Genomic DNA, 21642 nt, shown 5'->3' with positions numbered 1-21642 from the left:
TGAAGTCATGAAAGACAAAATGTAACATACTGCATTAACAAAAGCACAATCAAAAGAAAGATAAACTGTAGTGTAAAACCAAGAAGGGAAGTTGCAGCAGTAATATACTGTTACATGCTGTGAATTTTATGCACATCACAATTTTGGGATTATTAAATGTTATGTAGCTAGAGTGAAATCCTGGTGTCTGCTTTTTCCATTTCTGCAATGAAACTCTGGCACCTTTATTTTTTTTTTTAAAGTTTGGCTTTATCTAAGTTATTGCAAAATGACTCTCCCAAAATATATATATATATATATATATATATATATATATATATATATATATATATATATATATATATATATATATACACACACACACACACACAAGCATTGCATTTGAAAAATTGAATATGGTATCAGTTCTGACAGACCCTTTTGGAGGGTCACTAAAATTTCAATAATTCACTATACAGTTAAAGTCAATTTCAGCCACAAAATGTAATATATAGAGCTTGTCTGCCATCTTCAACCTAGTTGCAGAAAACTAAAGGGATGTGACATAAAGGAATTTAAAGTATATTTGTTAGGTGAGTCAGTGAAGAGTTTTATAAGATCTTATCTGACAAAATCTTTTAAAGTTAGCTTTCAAAGTTATGGCACATTGCACTTGGAGAAGCTGATGGAATAGTCATAGATGCCGGGTAGAATCTAGCAGACCGGTAATTAAATTCTTGCTTTTATATTAATCTCCAAAAGTGCACACATCTGTTGATAACACTAGAGAACTGGAAAAAAAAACACATCACATTTGGAAATCTTATTTATTTATTTATTTAGAATATTCATGAGTTTATTTTGGGGGGGCGGGGGGGGTTAGTCATCTTCTGTCCGAAAGCCTTTAAGAGATTTTCACGTTTCTCCACAGTGACCCCTACTGGGAGAGGCCAGCTAATGCCAGCTCCTGTTCAGCTTCTAGGCCCAAGACACTCCACCTTGGAGGGCAACAACATACCTCATCACCATGGTAATTCCCTCCCTCCTCCCCCATTCCCTCCAGATAGGATCAGGATCTAAAAAAATAATGGCGCACCATTATAACATTTTCATTTAACATTGTAAAAAAGACCGCCAGTGCAGACTGTATGTTCTTAGTAACAGAAGCGTTGTACAGTATTCCAGCACACATTCAACTTTAGTAGCTACATGACTCTCATAAGCAACCTTGCTTACTGTACCGCCGGCAATAACGCTATCTAAATTCAGTTGATGGAGCTATAAAATGATGTGCTTTTATGTTGTTTCCCTTATTGGATCCACAGCATTTATCTGTTGAAATGCACTTTTTCTCATTGAAAAGGCAGGGCTGTATTGCTCTGTATCTTAAGTGTAAATCAAGAGTCCATCACATCACATAGCATCCGCATGCAGAACCAGCAAGAAGACATGTTGCATTCATGCACTGTACTAGCTGTTTGTAAGAAGACTTGGCTGGGAATTGGGTTTTATATATATATATAAAAATAGGCTTATTAAAATATAGCTATATGGGTTGTGAGGTTTACACATGATCTGTGACTCGGGGAGTCTTTGCCATTTAAAGCTTTGGAACCTGTTAAAAGTTACCAAACTACTGAAATAAAAGCAGTTGTGCAAAGTGCGGTTTTTCCATATTCCACAGGGAGTGCAACACTGAAACAGCTTTACTCAAGCCCACAGAATCACAGAATGCCTTATAATTTAGTTTCTTTTTTTTTTCATTGTTTCTTACACTTTGTAGAAGTTAGCACACATTGTGCAATGCAAAAAAAAAAAAAAAAAAAAGACTGTGTATTCTAGTTGCACATTTGCCTTTATGAATTTTCACAGTAAATGATATGTACAGTATGTTAGCTCCATATGGTATTGATAGCTTTGTAGATTTTTTAATGCTTTTTTATCCTCATGTGGTGTGTAGCAACTTGGGCAACTGTCTGCCTGTCTATATGTATGGGTTTTTGTTTCCTGTTTTTTTAATCACTCATCTAAATGTTTTCAAACAAGTTTTTCCACACACTGTCGATTTTTATAGGTTCTGGCACCTGTTAAGCGGTGGTATAAGATGTTATTCTACATACTGGACACCTACTATACTGTATGTGTAATTTACGTCATTAGCTGTGGATATGTAAGGAACAAACGTTAGTTGTAAGTTGTCTGTTCGTTTAAGTTCCAAGAGCTTTCCACAGGCGCTGCATGGTTACTACTGAAACCTAACGCAAGGGTACACTGTCATTCAATTCATTTTCTTTCTCTGTCTGCTTTCTTCTAAGATGTGGTTGCTTTAATCTGGAACTCGGACCTTGGAGCAAAGACTATTGCAATATAATATGAAGTACTTTTATTAAAGCGTTATCAATAATGTGTCTAATAGCATTATTACCAAATGAATTGTCAGTTCATCTGATTTTTTTTTTCATTTTACTACTAGAGAGACCACACACACATCTGTGTACAATCATCTTTTAAAAAGGTGTTTGGTACATTATTGAATCCTTTCGCTCCCACATGTATGCCAACCATTTGTATTAAACATCACCTCCTTCAGCCTTTTTCCCAGGGATACTACATCACTAACTGATGTACAAGTTGACACGTTTGCCTTGGTCCCAGGTCTTCTCAGGGAAACCTTCAATTCTGTGAAGATAAATTTCATGGCTCTGTTGCATTGCAGGATGATTTCTACAAAGCACACTACTGCTACTTAAAGGTACATCAAATCACTTGGAAATTAAATGTAGCGCCACTTATCCTTAAATAACTAATACATCCTAAAGAAAAACAAAGCAGAAACAGGATATTCAATGAAACTTGTTTGACCAGTTATTTAAAAGAAAATAAAGAAGGAAAGAATTAGCCCTGAAGATTGAGTTTAATATAACATGTGGCAGGTGGCTTGTATTTGCCTGAAGAATCTCTCTAGGGTAAGACAGCTCAGCAAACACATAAATCCTTTTTTCTGTGTAGCACATTTAGTTGCCATGGGGATTTTATTTATGCAGGCGTTACACTATCTGTTCCTAAATAAAATAAAATGGTTTGAGTTCTTATTCTACTATCTAAGTTCTTAGATGCGACATGCCATTCCAAACATATCAGAAATAACAAGGCACGTGCCACATGCATAAGCTAATAAGGCTGCCCTAAAGCTTGTGATCTTTCTGTATTGCCAGTTCCTTCCCACTGCACTTGAATTATGTTACTACTATGTAAGGGTTCATTAATTGCCCACTCTTTAATTCATTAAGCATAATAAAACAAGCTGTTACTGGCAACAAATAATACATTTTGCAGAAAGCAAACATTATTTTGTACTTTTTGATAAACCTGCTGATTGGGTTTAAATAATAATCCCTTTAGGTTTGGTTCCGAAGTGTTCGATTTAACATTGCTATTCTCAAATATTTAAATGTACTAATATGTCAGAATAGATAAAAAGCATTCACAGAATTCAGCTAAAAAAAATACAAATTACATTTTTACTTTGAATGAAGTTTATCATGGTGTAGAATATACATTATATCTACAGGGATTTCAAATCAGGACAGAATGTGTAAATGTTGAGATGAAGACTTACACTTTTTAAACCTCATTCTGTTCACATTTTAGAGGCTGCTTCACCACGCCCTTTGCTTTGACTTTAGAAACATACAAGTTCTAGCAGTTGGTCAGTTTTAAAATAGTTTAAATGAATTATGGATAAATATAATATGTGCAATTATTTAACATCATCAATCTAAAATAGTTTTATGTTGGCTATTACTCTTTGTCTGAAAACTTGGCTGCTGACAGTTTAAACTGCTTGTCTCATTTGGTTAGAGGGTGTGGTATTAAACTTTAATGTTTAAGCACTTGCTGGAATGGATAGAATGCTGCAGAGAGCATGTTGGGATTTCTAGGAGGTTAAGGTCCTCAGTGCTGGAATATACACATGTTTTCTTAGCAGGTAGATATAACCTTGCTTGAGAAATACCTTTTTTATATGCTTCATGGGATTGGAATCACCCATTTATTAAACAGTAAAGCTACAGTATGTGGATGAAATGAAAAAAAAATAATAAAAGGCTAGAATTTGTGTAGATACATTTACAGTGACTCAGTAAAGATAGCATGTTGTCTAAGATTAAAATGCTGCGGTATAAATAAACTTGTACTAATGGGATGTATTGTAGATTTAATTTGGAGGACATGTAAGTGAATTAACAACGATTTTATATTAACTATGATTTTATTGATTGGTACAACTGTATTAGGCTGGCTGTGTTAATGCCTTTTTTTGTTTTTGTTTTTGTTTTTTTTACATTTGACTATGTGAGGGCATTTTGAACATGCAGTATGTTTTACAATTCAAATGTGTCCAGAACATTTGGTGGGGATTCTTTAGTCTGCATTACTTTGTTGCAACTTTGTTCTCTGATCTTTCATCCTGAGCTACTTTCCTTAAATTGTAGAAAATATAGGACTTCAGTTCCGATGCATGCATCTGGCTTTCAGTTATTTACCAGTTTGTTCTTTGCTACCTGTGCCTTCAACTGAGGAGGGGGATTTAATAATTTATTGCATAGATTTACTGTAGAACAATCACCTTGTTTATAAGAGAGAGCTTCCTTAAGGACTGCTTAGAGAATACACAGTCTTCACTCTAAAGAAATCCCCTCTAAAATGTAGTCTGTCTGCTTGCACTCATTCTTTTTTAAAGATGCAATCTATGGAGGACTGGTCCACTAAGAAGCTTCACGCACAGCGATATCCTGCTTGTCCACAGGTTTATTGTTGATGTGAGGCATGTGGCTATTGAAGGACAATACTTCCACTGAGGTCCTCAAAGCCACATGTTCACTAGCAACAGCTTTGAGAAGAATCCGTTAATAACATTGGTCATTTTGGATCAATTTTTTTAATTATACAGAGCAAATTTACTGGACACTGACAGTAGTCTTTCTTGAGGTACTTTAGACGCCACTTAATACATTTTAATGGATTGAAGTTCCTATTTTACCAAATGTTTCACGCTAGGATGTTTTACTACTCCTGAATATAAAATACTTAAAATCAGTGATTAAGCAATTGGTTACTAAAAAACTATAGATTTCCATATTCCAACATGTTTTGCAGTTTAGGAACACGTATTACCTAGTGGCAAACCATTGAAGATCCACCATTTTATCAAGTTTGTCTATTTTATATGATCGATCTCAAACACAAGGATTGACTTTAATATGAAATCTCCCCCTCAAAAATGTATACATGAGTGGAGTTCTACACTCACAACAAAAATAATATATCTTAGACACTATTGGATTCCATTGAGATGATGACTCATGCTTACTTTGACCTTGGTTAAATTCTACAGGCGAGTGCCCTTACCATCCTCAGTTCCGCCCAACCCAGCAACAGTTCCCAGTGCTTGGACAGTGCATGTGAACGCTCACATCCAAATGGTTTCATTGCAGATGACAATTGTTTGCATTGGGTTGATACTGTATGTGAGATCAAATGTAACGGACAATATTACAGTAAACATTTCTATTGATTTTCAGAGTGCTGTTATCATACTATATAATAATGAGCATATAAAGAACTTTACAAAAATGTTGAGCACAGACATAAATGACAGCTTCTGAAAAATGAAAACATCAAAGACAAATTAAGTTCATTCTGGTCTATATAATATCGAATTTGGGAGCCTAAAGCAACATTCATTCTTTTGAATTGTGTATTGCAGCAGTCTTTAGTAGATGTGGAATGCAGTAATTGTGCAGCTGTTGCAGCAGCACAGGATTGACAAGAGTATTTGGCACTGAGCATGTGATCACTCCAGGAGTGTAGTATTTCAGGTGCAATTAATTGGTTCACACCATGCTTATAAGGCTTTTTTTTTTTTTTTTTTTTTTTTTTTAATAACCAGATGTGATTGACAAGACCTGGAATCAAGCATTAGACTTAATCTGCATAGCTGGAATATGTGTTTGAGGAGCATAACATGCCATGTCAGGAGGACAGCCTGCAGTTGTCCACCAAAGTAATACCATGAAAGTTGTAAATAATTAGTTTACATATGGTAAGAATGTTTTTACCTTACAAACCCGTGTACAGGTGACAGCAAGAACCACCTGTTGCTGCATTCGGTAGTGCAGGGCTTCCCAACCCTGGTCCTGGGGACCCCCTGTGTCTTCTGGTTTGCATTCCAACTGAGCTCTAAGTTACTTAACTATACCCTTAATTGCACCAATAATTTGCTTAATTATACCTTTTTACTTGTTTTCAGCTCATTTTATAAGTAACTTGAACTCTTTAGGAGCCGAGAACCATTGCAAAGGTCTAATTAAGCAAATTGTTAGTGCAATTAAGGGTATAGTTAAGTCATTGAGAGCTCACTTGGAACGAAAACCAGAAGACATTGGAGTGTCCCCAGGATCAGGATTGCGAAGCCCAGCAGCAGGGGATTGAATATATTTTGTTTATAGAGTGGTAAGAAGACTTCAGGTGGGAGACTGTATATATGACTGTAGCTGAAAGTACCTTTTAGGTAATGTGAACAAGCTATACAGCCATTCAAGGCCTGGCTTCTGAAGCAGGTTAAACAATGAAGGAAGATAGTAAGCAGCTACCAAAGAATCATAACCATTGAACATGACACCACAGCTTTAATGGACCTGTCACTGATACGCGCTTTTTCTGCACAACCCCAAAAAGATGTGCACGTGTAGTGACTGAATGACACATTCAATGGACAGAAGCGCAAATAGCTGCCAGGATCACTATTTACTAGGTGGTTTGGAGAGTATAGTACATACTTCAGAGGACACAGATACAAAGTAGCATATGAAAAGAGCATGTCGTGATTGAAGTCAACTGTGATCTTAATTGCAGGCAGATTGGTCTATTATAATTGATTATTTTTCAATATTTATTGAAAAACAGTATTATGATTCTTGGCTCACCAAGCAACTACAAAATCAATAATAACGCTGTTTAGTATATTAGATATGTATCAAAACAAACAAGCAAAAAAAGCCTTTGAACACCAGTACATTTATAGGACTGCAGTATAGTTACTGGCATGCTTATTTTGGCTCAGTAATGCAAAACTACAGCTCCAAAATGATTGGTAATTTATGAAATTCAGATAAAATCAAGAAAGAGTCAAAAGCACTGTGTGATTCAAGGAAGGTCATACAACACAGAAATCTTGAAATGCAGAGATATCTTGAAAGTAGTGTTTTCACAAGGTCTTTTTTTTAACCAAGTGAGAGATTAGATCTGTTTTATGTGAGTGGGCCATTAAAAATCCTTTATTGTATTATTGCCCCATGTTTTTGTGACTCGTTGCACCAACTGTATATGCACTTAACTAATTTATTTTTCCAAATGCAAGTCTAGGAACTAGTCTTTTTACCAGCAGAATATATTTAATAGGATCGTCAAATGCAGGTCTTATATTCCTGTTTTACAAAAAAAAAAATCTCCTGATAAGGTTTGTTCCCTCTTTTACACATTAAAAAAAACAGGGTGGGTGGATTAAGAAACTCAGCTGAAATGAGAGAGCTTTAATGTGGATGAATGACATTCTGTTTGTGCCAGGTGGTAACTAATGTTTACTGTGTTTACTGTGTGACTTTATAGGATAATCTATAATGTATGACCATAGTGTTTTTACAAAACACCATATCTGTTAAAATGTGCTAAATGACAATAGCTGAATAGCCCCAGTGTCTATGTTATAGAATTAGCCTCCTGCCAGTTTCTGACAGATAGTCACCTTACAGTGGTGGCTCATTGTATAATGAATAAACATGTGTGGCGATCCTGCATTACATGTAAATGTGCTGGTTTGATATTGGACTCTTGAGTTCAGACTCTAATACAAGAACAGCAGATGCCACTATTGAGGGTCACCTGAATTTTTATTATGAGTCTTTTGAGGTTTGCTTTTGAAAGAGTAGATTTAGTTCAAAGAAAACATATTCAGAAGCCATTCAATGTATACTACAGTGTTCTATACATACTATACATTACTCTATATAACTCATCAAAGGCACTATTTGATGTCATGCACGTGGTTCACGTTATCTGTGGTATGATCCTTTTTGTTGCACAAATAGATTTTAGTCATTTTAAAAACCTTTTTATATTTGTATTTATAATAATAATAATAATAATAATAATAATAATAATAATAATAATAATAATAATAATAATAATATTATTATATTATTATTATTATTATTATTATTATTATTAGTAGTAGTAGTAGTAGTAGTAGTAGTAGTATTAGTATTGTTATAATAGTAGTTGTATTACATTTTTCATTTTTTGTCTAAGTTTAAAGATATACCTATATATACACAAGGCATTGTTGTTGAGAAAGATTTTAAGTCAAATTTTGATCACTTTAAAGTTGCAGTATTAATGTGTATTTAAGACTGAGACATGAAAATACAGCTTCTACTCTTTTGCTGAATAAACAACACGTCTTTTTTGACCCACAGCTTTAATAATAGTTATTTATTACTTAAGTATTTACTTAAGTAAAGCTGAAACAAAATGACATAACTAGCAAACAAAATTAAATAACTTTTCTGATAAAGGGTATTTTAACTGCATTGCCATTAAAATCTTATTATTCTATGCAAAAGTAGTGCATAAACCTTGAGGATATCAAAAACAGATTATACTTTTTTGGTTTTATTTACTGTTGTAATACAGGCCATTACATGTATATGTATTAAGTCATAACTTAATGTTTTAGTCTTTCTCATTTTACCTCTCTGATTCAGACAAGCAGAATGAGGTCTTCATCCACTGGTCTTCAATTTAGAGTCACTTCACTCCTGGGTTATTGCCAAACCTAGGCCACAGAAATAAAAGCCATCAAATTACAGCAGGCCATTTTTCAATTTCAGTTCAGTCTGTCTTCACCTTATTTATGTTGTTAGTTAGTTAGTTAGTTAGTTAAATAGTTTTTTGTTTCATTAAATATAGAATTTGTATGAGAGCTAATGTGAGTTCTTAATCATATTTGCATCCACAGGGCTTTACATATCCAACAGGCCACCTGTCTCACACATTACACATTTCGCAGGACAGATGGGAAGGTGAAATAACTTGTCCTTGGATAAACACATTCTCAAACTGCAGGGGCAGTCTTGGGCAAGGCTAGCCAATCTATCACACAGATGCACTTCCTTATGTGGTGGAAAACTGTCTTCTGTGCCTCAGTATTTTTTAAAGGTGCATCAAACATGTTCAGGGTAATGCAGAGTCAAATACCAAGTGGAACTGTTCGCTATCAAATGTTGATTGACCCCAAAATGACTGTGGTTAAGGCAGTAATATTTGCTAGTGTGTACTAATCCACGAGTCTATTGTGTTTTTATGTATTTATTTTACTATATACATTTATTAATGTTTACTTAACTTACTTATTTTTGTTGTTCCAGTACAGTATACAAGGTATATAATAGATAATTCATCTGCCTTGCTAATGTACTTTCTTCAGGCATACAGTATAATGCAGGAGCACACTGAATGAAACATATCCAGTGTTGAGACCTCACACATGATTAGATGAATATACTGCAGCAGATATTGTCACAGAAACTGAGATACAATGGCAGCCACGCACGCATATGATAAAAACTATGTATGAAAACAGGTTTTTATTAAAATTTAGGAATTAATTTTGATGTGGGTTTTTTTCATTTTTCAGCTTTTGACTACCCATTGAAAATATGGTTATACCAACTTCCATATGCTTTTTTAAATATGTTGAAAAACATTTTGCTTAAACAGTTATTGTTTTATGTAAATCAATACTTACAAAGCTATCACATCTTGGCTATGACTACAGAAATTACAATAAAATCTCCCACATAGAACATCTGTGATATCAGAAGTGGGCTTTATTTATAAATATCACAGATTATTATTATTACTGCCTACATGTAAGCCCAGACTGGTAGTTATGGTATAACCTTTTTCTTGCTTTAAATGCTGCACATTTTTCGCAATGATCATCTTCTCAATAAGAACTGCACTTAAAGTCTGTAAAAATCAGGCCAATTCCAAACAACTGCATTGTTCATTAATTATTTAAGCTTATTTTGTGCTTCACAGACAAGCAATCTGGCGTAGTGTGAAACTCTCGCACAGCCAATTACCTCAAGATGTTTTGTTCATTTATTATTTAAGACATAAATCTTGTACAGGTTGTCCATTGACGACCCTGTGCGGAGTCTATTGTAGATGTCTTTGATCATTGCTGCCTGACTCATGCAGACAGACCTTCCTGCTGAGCAGGGTAAGCCAAGTGAGTTGATAAAGGTTGAGAGATGCACTCGAGTAGCTGGCATTTCTCTGTTTATTGTTGAGGTTAAAAGAAGCTGGAGATCATTAAGCTGTAAAAGAAGCAAATAATACTGTGCATGGTCGTGCCCCATCCCCCCATTCTCCCTAAAAATGTGCTGCATTCAGACAAGATATAAAAACACTCCCGGCCCCAGGTTCTTATTGGGTTTTTTTTTTCATACAGAGTAAATCCACATTGATTTTCTTAGCTATTAAAGTGAAAAATGTCAAGTTGTGCTCAACAGTTTCTTATTATGTCTACACAGTCTACATGGCTATAACTACAGTATACCGTACACAGATAGCCCTTATAAAAGCGAAATGTGGTATACCGTATAACATGCAGTAAAGAAATAATGAAGGATTGCTTCAGCACAACACGCATGTTAAGTCACATGATAAAAAACTAACAGTTTAAAATGGCTTGGGTGCACAGATTAGTAGTAGTGCTGTAGGGACCAGCCCACTGGTTGAATCTCTTTAGTCTCGTCACCAAGCTTTTGCTTTATTGCTTTGGCACTGTGGCACTGCAGTACATACAGTGGATATAAGGCATGGTAATTTAACTTATATATGCCTCTAATTTTGTATTTACAGTCATGGTAGGCAAAGTGTTTTTGCTAATTCTTGTAGTAGAATAATGGATGTTGTTAGCAATACAAGATTAGTGTTATTTTTCCAATATTGTATGTAGAGCTCCCTCCTTATTTCACTATCTGACATGAAATATTGAAAACAGTGAACTAGTGAAGAGTCTTTATAGAGGAAAATATAGGGTTTTTACAATTTACTGTCAACATGGTGAATTAAATTTGTTATTGAATGGTGGAACATGGAGGGAGCACGGCATTTAGCCCTTTAGCACCTACTATACAATGATAATGTTTCATGTGCTTTATTTCTGTTTTGAGATATGTGAAAAACAAAAAGCAAAAGGATATCAAAATAGCAGTGTTCCAAGACACCCTGATGGGGAGACAGTAAATGTGTTACATCCAAGTCTTGCCTCAAGCTGAGTTTGCTACTTGCTGGCCCAGTGGAATCTGTGCTACCTGCTTTAGTGCATTGCTATGTGTAAAACCCAGATCTGGTTTCTAAGGAAGGAAGAAATAATGTATTGTATCATATCAGAAACAACATAGACGGCAGTTCTTTCACCCCTGGGTCAACTGAGTTTAGCTTTGTAATGCACATACTGTTTGGTGAACAAAAGTAAACATCTGTTTTTAGTTTTGTTTTTAGTATTGCCTTCTCTGTTGTGGAAGGTGATATTTTCCAGCAAAACTAGTTTAAAACATGAGACTGTGTAACAGCTTTCTATTTTTATTTGAACTAGCTGTCTGAATGATTTGGATAGAGACTCACTGAAGTAATTGTGTGGTTCCCTGGTGATGGGCTTATGTGCCATTAACAGTGTCTATCCCACACTGAATGTGGTAAGTATTTAACTGGAGACTGTTACTAATTTCAGAGCTAATATTGAGCCGTTCCACATCGGTGCTTTTAGCAGGTGGCTTGATCTAACAGTGAAAAGAAAAAGTAAAAGAAAATTAGCATTGTACTATAGAATTTCTCTGATTGAATTGACTGATTATACTGTCAGTAGAGAACCTCTCAAACTGTCACTGGGTGAGGGGCTGGGAGCAATAACAGCACCTCATTTTGCTTTTTTGAAAGCCTTTATCTATTAGTGCTACCTGGCCAACTGTTTCAGGTTGGTTGAAGAATTTAATTGGAAATCTTTAGTGAGGAACTTAAATGTCCTTGCTTGGTACTACAGAGCGCAAAGTGCTTTGATTTAGAAGAATACTGAGTATTAAAGCCTCCATTCTCACTGTTAAAAAGCACGTGTTTGTGTGTGTGAAAGAGAGAGAAGGGGTCGGGCCACAAACTGGTCAGAATATAATATATGTGTCACGAGTCAGGGATTGCATTTTTTTAATATAATAAAATGACCAATATTTTTGCAATTAAAGGGTGGTTGGGGGCATTATGAATACAACGCATTAACAATCTTCAGCAGTGGTAGTGAACTCTGGCCCATGAGATCTAATCAAGTCCAGGTTTTACTCTAAGCAGGTTCTAATGTAGTTAATTGAATCTGCCAAGAGGCAACTAATTTAGAATCTGGTTGGAATAAAGGCCAGATATCAGAGTTGAGTACCACTGACTTACAGAATGCCTAGTCTCTTTAGAAATATATACACTACTGAGGTGTTTTGGTTGTTTCTTCTGTCTTGTATTAAACAGCAGGAATCTGCAATCCTTGGTATTTCTTCTGAGTCTTCAGGGATTGTTTTTCGTTGCTTACAGAGCAGCCAGTTGTAGCTTAGAGTAGCTTCAGGGCTAATACACACTGAGATGCTGTTCAATTTATCCTGCAATAGTAAAAAATGAAAGCACTTGAAATGTAAATATTAAACATTCTTTAGCAAATTTGACATGTGTCTAGGAAGTACTTGATTGTGTGTTACAGTAAATGGGATTGGTCAGAGAATTATATTTTAGCACAGACAGGAATGCAACTGCAATCTTTAGCAATTGCATGTGCAGAGCAATGAACAAGGTTATTATGACTAATGCTCGCTACTTTTAATATCAGGTATGTATGGACAGTAGAGGGCATTTCATATTGATCCTAAGTACTGGCATACTGCTCTGCTAAAAGCCAGTGGCATTCTAAAACATTTACAGACAGACTTGGCTACTGTTTCATTGATTTTGCATTACAAAGTGTCAATAGAAATGTCTAAAAACCTGTCGTTTTCAGATTTTTATTTATTTATTTTTTAATCCAATGGTATGGTTGTCTTTTATTTTAGTAAGAAAACCGTGGAATACAACCACAAAAATAGATGAAGACTTAGGCAGGCAGACATGCGTCAACCACTCCAAACCCCTGTTTAGGTCACCTTTAGCAGCAGTAGAGAAAAACAATTGTCTGTTTTTAACTGAGGAAATCAATGGCTGACAATAACCTTAGATCGTTTGGAAGCACATCTGGAGACCAATAAGATGTATTTTTTAAATTATTAAACAAAACAAAAAAAAAACAATGGAGCACATCAATGATTCTACCTGCTAATAAGATGCGTCTTGCTACTTGTATAATATTCATTTGCTTTTTTGTTATTTTTTTCATTTGAGAGAAAATCTCAGAGAATGGTGTTTTGATTTTCAGGCTTCATGTCTTCATGGTAACGATTGGTTTACCTGTATTGCGGCGAATGAGTTTATTCACAGTTACCGGTAACTGGATTTGTTGCAGAGTGATGATCCTTTGAGCTGAGTTGCTGCCATCACTCTGCAACAGGCCCCTTAATTACATACTGAAAGGAGATTATGGAACGGAGCCACTGCAATATTGGCATCGTTTTGCTGCAGCGCAGTGACATAATTTCACCATGATGTCGTTCCAGTCCTCTAAATGAGGCCTTTGACACTAAAAACCGAGCAGGGCCACAAAAAAACTGGTTCATTGAACTATTTCAATGCATTGACTGCAGCAACTCCAGAGTCGTTCGAAAAGCATCATTTTAATACTATTGTGTCATGTGAACCCAAATCCACTCCAGTCACTTATCAGAGTGAAGCAGCTTTTCCTGACTACAGTTTCAGCACTTGGCTTCATAATTACTGTTTGTCCATGGGCATTAGAAATTAGTGTTGGTGTAAAAAGCTATGTAACTAGCCTGAGTCGTTTCATGACGTTGATACTGTAGCTTCAAAAGTCATTGTTTGGCACCATTTACTGTAGATAAGGAGCTGTGTAAAGCAGACTGTTCAATACCATACTGTGACTATTTGTTCTGCCCCAACAGGTAAGGCTTTTTGTTCCTGTGTATAGACATAAGAACAAGGGCATTGTTTGCATTTCTGATGTTTTTTTTTTCTTAAAAGTAACTATATATATATATATATTTGTGTGTGCCTTTTAAAAGTTCCCCAGAAGGACGAATGTCACTGTGGACTACTTATTCTCTTCGATTGTTGTCTATTCTATGGTATATGATATCAGTGAGGGTCTTGGAAGTAGCCACTGTAGACGGGTCTTGCTGTACTGTTTTTGTTTCTTTCTCGGTTTTCTGTAAAAGTGAGGACCAGAGAAATTCTGTCATCTGCATGTTGTTTACCATTTATATAAATGTCTTGAAATGTTTTTAAAAAAAAAATCATTTGAACCTTTTTACATATATAATACATCTTGATTCTCTTATTTAATCCCTATATTCTGTAGAGCCAACTTTCCATTGTTGTTGTCTTTCTGTATCAAAGTGTGCGTTTAAAAGAAAACAACATATTTTCCCAGGGAAACAATGTAAATTGAGAAGGGAACAGCTCAGGTTCAAGAGCTTCCTAGGGTTGTTTCAAGTCCTCACAATAATAATCATGCTAATATCATGCATGAGCCACACCAAAACAATCAGTGTTAATTAAAGATACGTGAGTTTGTGGCAACCTGGCTCAGTTCCTGACTTCAATTGTGACCTGCAGTATCACAATTCACTCTGATTAAATCAGAGCCCAGTCAATGACAATAATCCAAATATCAATAAACTGCATTGACTTTGAGGACACATACCTAAATGTTAAGCCATGTTTTATTTATTTGATAATCCCATACTTTTATTCACTAAGAGGTGAACCACATCTATGGGTTTGATATTAGCTTTAATAAACCACAGGTGAAGATTAAGAAAATGAAAAGTTCTGGTTGGTGGGAATTTGCATTGAAAAAAAAAAAAAAAAAAAAAAAAAAAAAAAAAACTTTTGTTAGTTGTTGAAAACAACTTTTACTAAATGTGTATTTTGTGTCGGATTGTTCCTTTGTGGTAGTCAATTATTAACACTGTATTAATACATTAAGTTAATGGGTTAGAAACGCAAATGTTTTTTTTGTTTTTTGTTTTTTTTTCTATTTGCATCTTCAGTTATGTTAGAATTGAGAAAACAAATGTGATATTATTTTAAAATCATGTTGCCGTGATCAAATTAAATTAAGTAATTTCGAACAATTTTTCAGAAACCGACATCAAAACAAATATCTGCATTACTCTATGAAAAATCACTCACCTCATTGCTTAATTCCTTATTGTGTGGCAACATTTGAGCAGAAATCATCGATTTCCTATTAGTTCTTATCTTTCCATGAAACCTCATCTGGCAGTCATGACTTCTGTCTTGCTGTGAGTCTGCAGATCTCACACGTGGCTTTGCTGCCTTTATCTTGGTGTTTTTAGCACTGATATCAGTTATAATTCTTTCCCCATGCTGCTTGACCTTGTGTCCTGACAAGCACCTGCACTATATGATGCACAGCACAATCAGTGCGGGAGAGGTTCTCTTTGGGTGGTCAAACCAAAACCTACAATGATCCATTCCTCTTATGTTGCCGGTGGATGTGGTTTTTAATGAATACCTTTGGGTAAAACTACAAGTTCATTAGCACTTGTTAAGTGTTGTCACCAGACATCTTGACGAAACTGAATTGACTTCCTGCTGAAAAAAACAAACAAACAGTTAATACAGAGCTCACTGACTTGGCCCTTTGTGGGGTATCGCCTAAAAAAACATCTTTCAGGCATACGTCCTTTCTACAGCAAAGTGTCATCTCATTTCAAGAACTAAAAAAATAATGAAACAGTATAAACCTATTGCAGGCGGCGATGCTAGAGCAGAAGAACTAACCCATATAATCCAAATTCTGATTTTTTTTTTTTTTTTTTTTTTTTTTTTACAGTATTGCTGTAAGAAAGCTACATTTGAAGGGATCATTTGTACAATCTTCTTTTGTTTTAATATTCTCTGTTGTTTCTGATCATCAGATTGGTTTGAAGTGCTTTATTCTATGACAAATCACAAACAAACTCATTCATGACATCATTTCTACCGTATTGAGTCTTTACTGCGCTTTAATCTCAACATCATTACAATTGACATCTCATGCTGTCTGAGGCACCACTTCCTTTGCCATCTTGGAAAACCTACAATATATTCCTTACTTGTATTGACTAGTGTAGCTTTATCTGCTGGTACAAATATACTCAAACGAATGTACTGCTTGCTTGCTTACTTAATCAGATTTTTCCAAATTATGATAATTCAGAGTGTAATGTAGTCAAAATAAAGTAGCAGAGGTAATTTCAAAACTGTAAGCTTCAAAATAAATGTGCCAGCTTGAATTAAATGACGATGACTCATGGATTGCCTGTTGTTCATTTGGTATCAGAACAGATTTGCATGAATTTAAAAAGGTAGGTTGTTTAACAAATAAGATCATATATGGAATTACTTGAAAAATGTGATTCTGAAAATGAACAAAACGATATAGGAATATTAACATGTACCAGTTTAGTTTTGAATAAAATATTCCAAGATTGCAATTTGAAAGTTGTCAATGGATTTATTCTTTGTTAAATTTGCAGAGGATTGTTCATTATAACAAAGCGGGCTTCTTCAAAATGAAAACAAATTGTTTTAATTAGTTATTGACGTGTACCATTCCTTATGGTGATTTCTTTATTTTACATTGAAAGGCATTTAAAGTAAATCATTTTTGTCTTTTTTTTTTGAAGAATACAAAGCAAATGTACAAAGCATGTCAATACATTCTATTCATGGATGATTTGCTAAATTAATAGAGTAGCCGACGAAGATTCGGGGAGAACTGAAGTAAATTTCAAAGGCTGGACAAAGATCAAAGGAACGCTACGAGGTTAAAGTGGATGGTAAGCATTTGTCTGTGAAAAAGAGACACACACATAAGATAAGCCTTAATGGGCAGAATTTCAGTAAAATATATGTTTGGATGCAAGTGTGTTCCAAAACTTTCAAATAGTCTTTGAATGGAAGGGAATGAACAATTCATTATGCCATAATTCTTGAGAGAAAAAAAAAGACTATTTGATTTGTAGTGTTGTGTCAGAAGCAGAATTATGTTTACATACTATTAAAAAAAAAAAAAAAACAGTTATTATAAGTTGAAGTTATTTTTTGTTATTTTTTTTTTGTTTTAGCAGAAGATGGTTTAATAAACTGGATGATTTATTTGAAAGGTGTGTAAAACAAGATAAGAAGAAATAAACTCTCAGCAAAAACACATTTATTTCAGTAACCTGATTATCAGTAGATTAGCACACCATTGTATTCACTCTGCGTTCTAATTTTGATTGGCAATAAGAAAAGTAGGTTAGGTGCTTGGGAAAGACCAATCTGCTGCTCTGTTGCTTTTGGTGTGAGAGACATGTCAGTTGTAGGTTGTATAGTTGTTTGTCCGTTATCTATTTTTAGTACATATTGGTTTCTTAAATCTCCTCTCTCTAATAAGTATACAAGTTTTATTTAGCAATGGCAAGCATGCTAAAGGCCCAGCCCTGAGTTTATACCTTTTTTTTTTAAACACAGCAGAAATACCAGTAAGGATTGTGAACATACATCGTCCTAATGCGTGATTTGACCAAACCTGAGGGTTATCATCTCACAGAAAACTGTTTTATTTCCTGCCAGCAATTTGCTGGCATTATTTGTGAAATTGTCCAGACCGTTGCTGTTAGAGTTAATGTATATCAGAATGTATTTCTTGATAGATTTTTTTTGTTTTGTTTTTGCCTGTACTTTATTAGTTGGTTGCCAAAGTTTTATGTTTATCCCCTATCCTTTAATGTAGGCCTTTTATCCTTATTTATATGTGAATGTATTGAAAAGTATTTTTTTTTACACTTTAGGAATCAGGTGTATTTAAATAAGAAAAAAAAACATGCAAATACAAGGCAGTAAAATACCATTGTCATGAAAATGTATGGATCAGACACTAACAGCAAAATCAATACAGTCACACTAGTTAACACCACTGACTGGAAGAAGGTGCCAGCTTTAAGCAATAGATCCCTCTGGCTCTCAGAGAGATTTATATGGTGCTTTTCAATTTAAATGTTAGTCAAAGTACGATGCACACATTTACTATGCAAAAGAATACACATTCACAGCAAACATAGTCTGTAGAATCTTTGAAAACAAAATGTATGCTGTGCATTGCTATTCACAAAAACAATAATACATATAAAACTATTTATTTTAATATTGTGCTCAATTCATTTGTGCAGTATAGTAAAATACCTCTTTGCTCTTACTGTTTGTCTTATTGCCATGGTTTATCTACTCTTTCAGTTATCTGTGTTTCCAGTCTGCATCCTGTATTTAGATGGGAGAACTTTTGAATTCTTAGTTTCAGGAGAATCTCATTAAAATGTATGTGCAAGCACTGCTTGTACCCTACAAACACAGTCTGATTGAATGCTTATTTTATCTACTGTACACCGGAGACAATGGGAAGGTGGAATTGTTGATAATCTAAAATAATATATAACTCTGAAAACTAATTTCATTTTTATAAGAAAAAAAGTTTTCAACACGTTCAAGTTGAAGACTAATTATATATATATATATATATATATATATAGATATATATATATATATATATATATATATATATATATATAAGATATAATATAAGTAGTCATGGCCTTCTAACCATACATTCCATACTTTTCTGAATTTATTCAAACTCGAGCTGAATTTTAGCACATGCATGGAGCCGTTTTGTTGCACATATCAAAACACTTGACTTTCTTCTGGTAGCCAAGAGTTCACACTTAATTCATTGTATTAAACTGACAGCATTCTTTTTTCACAAACTTTCATTGTTAGGACAATGCACCCTGGCAGAATTTATAAGAAATGAAATGATGTTACCAAGGAGATAGCATTTTCAATAATGAAGAGTAAAGCCTGGAAAATGGCCTCTTTCACTGCAGCTCGGAACAGAGTCACAAAAGCAATAGATTGGTCTTGGCATTTAGTCCTATATCAGCAGTGTCATCCATAGCTTCAGGAGAGAGAACACTAATCTGAAGTGACATTTCTGTTCTGGCTGGCTTTTCTACCCTGATGAAAGCAATTACTGCAAATGATAATTTGCTGAAGTTTCAAACACTTTAATTGATATTTTTTGGTTCTCAGAAGTTCAATTGTGAAGGGATTAGCTGATCTGGTATATGTAAATCTAAGGTGTGAAATAGGTTAAGCTGCACCAAGGTAAATCTTCCATTATTGATTCTTGCAGAAACTCTCTGTTACTAGGCATTGGTCTTTCATTTAGTCTGAGGATTCCTTTTTGGCACCACTTTGGGGCACTATTAATAAATCTTGCTGACCTAACGTTTGATGGCAATTGAAGAACTTACACGGCCACTTAGGCAAATTGTGTACCACTGACAATTAAAAATGTGTTTAGAAGGCAATTGTCAATAGAAGGCAATAGAAGTCTTCTAAAATTCTGAATTCACTGGTTCCAATCCTGAGGGTTTTTGTCAACATCAAGTACAGAACACAAAAGCAGACCAGACCACTAAAATATGACAGCTTGTTTTAGAAACCACACTGTGAATTTAAGGGAAAGCAAAATAATCTGTTGCTATAAAAAGTAAGCAGCTGAAAACAAGGACATAAAACAGACGAATTACGAGAAAAAAACTTTGGCTCAGTGTTTTGGCTTGGTGGTTGTCAGGAAATACCCATGGAGAGAGAAGACAAGGGGTTTCTTTTGTGTTTCCCAAGATTTCTGTCTGCAGAAAATCTATTCAGACTTCATTATTTTCTTTTTCAGCAACATACAGTAAATAATAACTGATAATCCCAGATTTGGACTTGCTTGGTAATATACAGTATTATGGAATTATCAGTGATGAGTTTCTAGGATAAATGCCAGTTGTTTTGTACTCCTCTTTTACCTGGCTATCGGAATTGTAGAGAAACTTCCTATAGTTGCATTGCTAAACTAGCTTTAAAAGCAAAAGCCCTGAAGGATGGCCTTGGAGTAAAGAAATGTCTCGGTACATGATACTTTCATCCCATATGTTGATAGGTGCTTAAAAAGTAATTTAAGAAATAGACCAAATTGTGTATGCTTTCATATATAGAAAAACGTATTTGCTTCTTGTAGCAAGTGATAAATATGATGCAAGTATGGTATAAGGTCACACAACTCTAGCACATCAAGAAATATTTGGCAGCTAAACATAATGCCTTCCAAGTTTGTGGAACAAATGAGATTTTGCTGCTGTGTTACTGTTTGCCTCCAAACAACCATTACAACTGGTTTTATATATTGCGTGAGCAGCAGACCATCAAATACTGCAATTTTTACTGACGTGTAGCTACGAAGATGATCTACAGTAGCAATCTTCCACTTAGATATAAGGGAAAATGTGCATCTATATTTGGTAGTGAAATTAGCCTATTATGCACTTGATGCTTACAAAAGCCAACATAAATTGATTATGACAACTATGAGTATTGCATTAGCAAAGCGGTAAGGTTATTTTCCCCGTATATGGAAGTCCCAGCAGTGGCCTTGTAGTTTTATCAGCAAATTGCAAACATTTTGAATTCATAACTCGTTTAGGTGGGCTTATGGATGTCAGAATACAGCATCAGAAAAGAAGGATCATGCCTGTGTACACAACAACAGAAATGTTCTGATTTGAAAATCCACAGGGTTATTTTTTTTTTTTTTAAAGCTTGATTGCTGAACGCCATTGCTGCAATTCTCCAGTTTTATTGGTAAGGCACATTGTGTTAAATGTCAATTTAGGACACTGGAGTTCAATATGTTCCGATAATAAACAGTATTTGCTGGTGCCTAACATTGCTTAATAATTTCTACTCCAATATAATTCATACAACCCCCAATCTTTCAAATCCTTCCTAACTGATTTTGCATTTGTGGTGTGCTTAAAAATTAATGTAAGTGTTCCCCTATTAGGGAACTTTCAGCTCCCTGTGTGATTTATTGCTAACATAATACAATACGGCTAGAGATGATGAAAGGGATATGAAGCTTTGTGCATTTTGTATGTAACTTACTGTGGCTGTCACTAGAAATTGTACTTGTGTCATACTAGAAATTGTATATTGTACTACACAACTACTAGGCAGTGATCTCGACAGATTGATCATACAATGTTTAGTGATGGATTTTGTCTTTGACGAGAGTTCTGTCTGTACGAATAAGAATGTGTTGGAGGAGTGCTTCAGCATTCTCAAATATCAATATCTGCAAAAATACATTGTTATTTGAGAGACATGCTCATATTCTATTACTTTTATTTGTATTTTTATTTTAAATTTGTGGGGAGTTCAGTACATGTGGTGGGTTTAGGATTAACTGCACTGGAGAATGGAATTTTGCTTTTTTTAAACCCAGCAAGTGTG

The 21642-nt window shown here is 34.8% G+C and overlaps 1 protein-coding gene across 2 annotated transcripts in view; it reads left to right on the top strand.

The window, feature by feature from the left end:
- Nucleotides 1-21642, top strand: part of LOC121324686 (neuronal PAS domain-containing protein 3-like) — a 231108-nt gene that overhangs the window by 51550 nt on the left and 157916 nt on the right. For both annotated transcript variants that reach the window (XM_041266803.1, XM_041266804.1), the window contains exon 2: nt 911-1009. In XM_041266803.1, coding sequence (XP_041122737.1) covers nt 911-1009 — 99 coding nt within the window. The remainder of the gene's footprint in view (nt 1-910; nt 1010-21642) is intronic.

Source organism: Polyodon spathula, chromosome 12 (assembly GCF_017654505.1).
Source record: "Polyodon spathula isolate WHYD16114869_AA chromosome 12, ASM1765450v1, whole genome shotgun sequence".
NCBI lineage: Eukaryota > Metazoa > Chordata > Actinopteri > Acipenseriformes > Polyodontidae > Polyodon > Polyodon spathula.
Note: the sequence above shows the minus strand (reverse complement) of the source record. Positions and strands in the feature narration are given on the sequence as shown.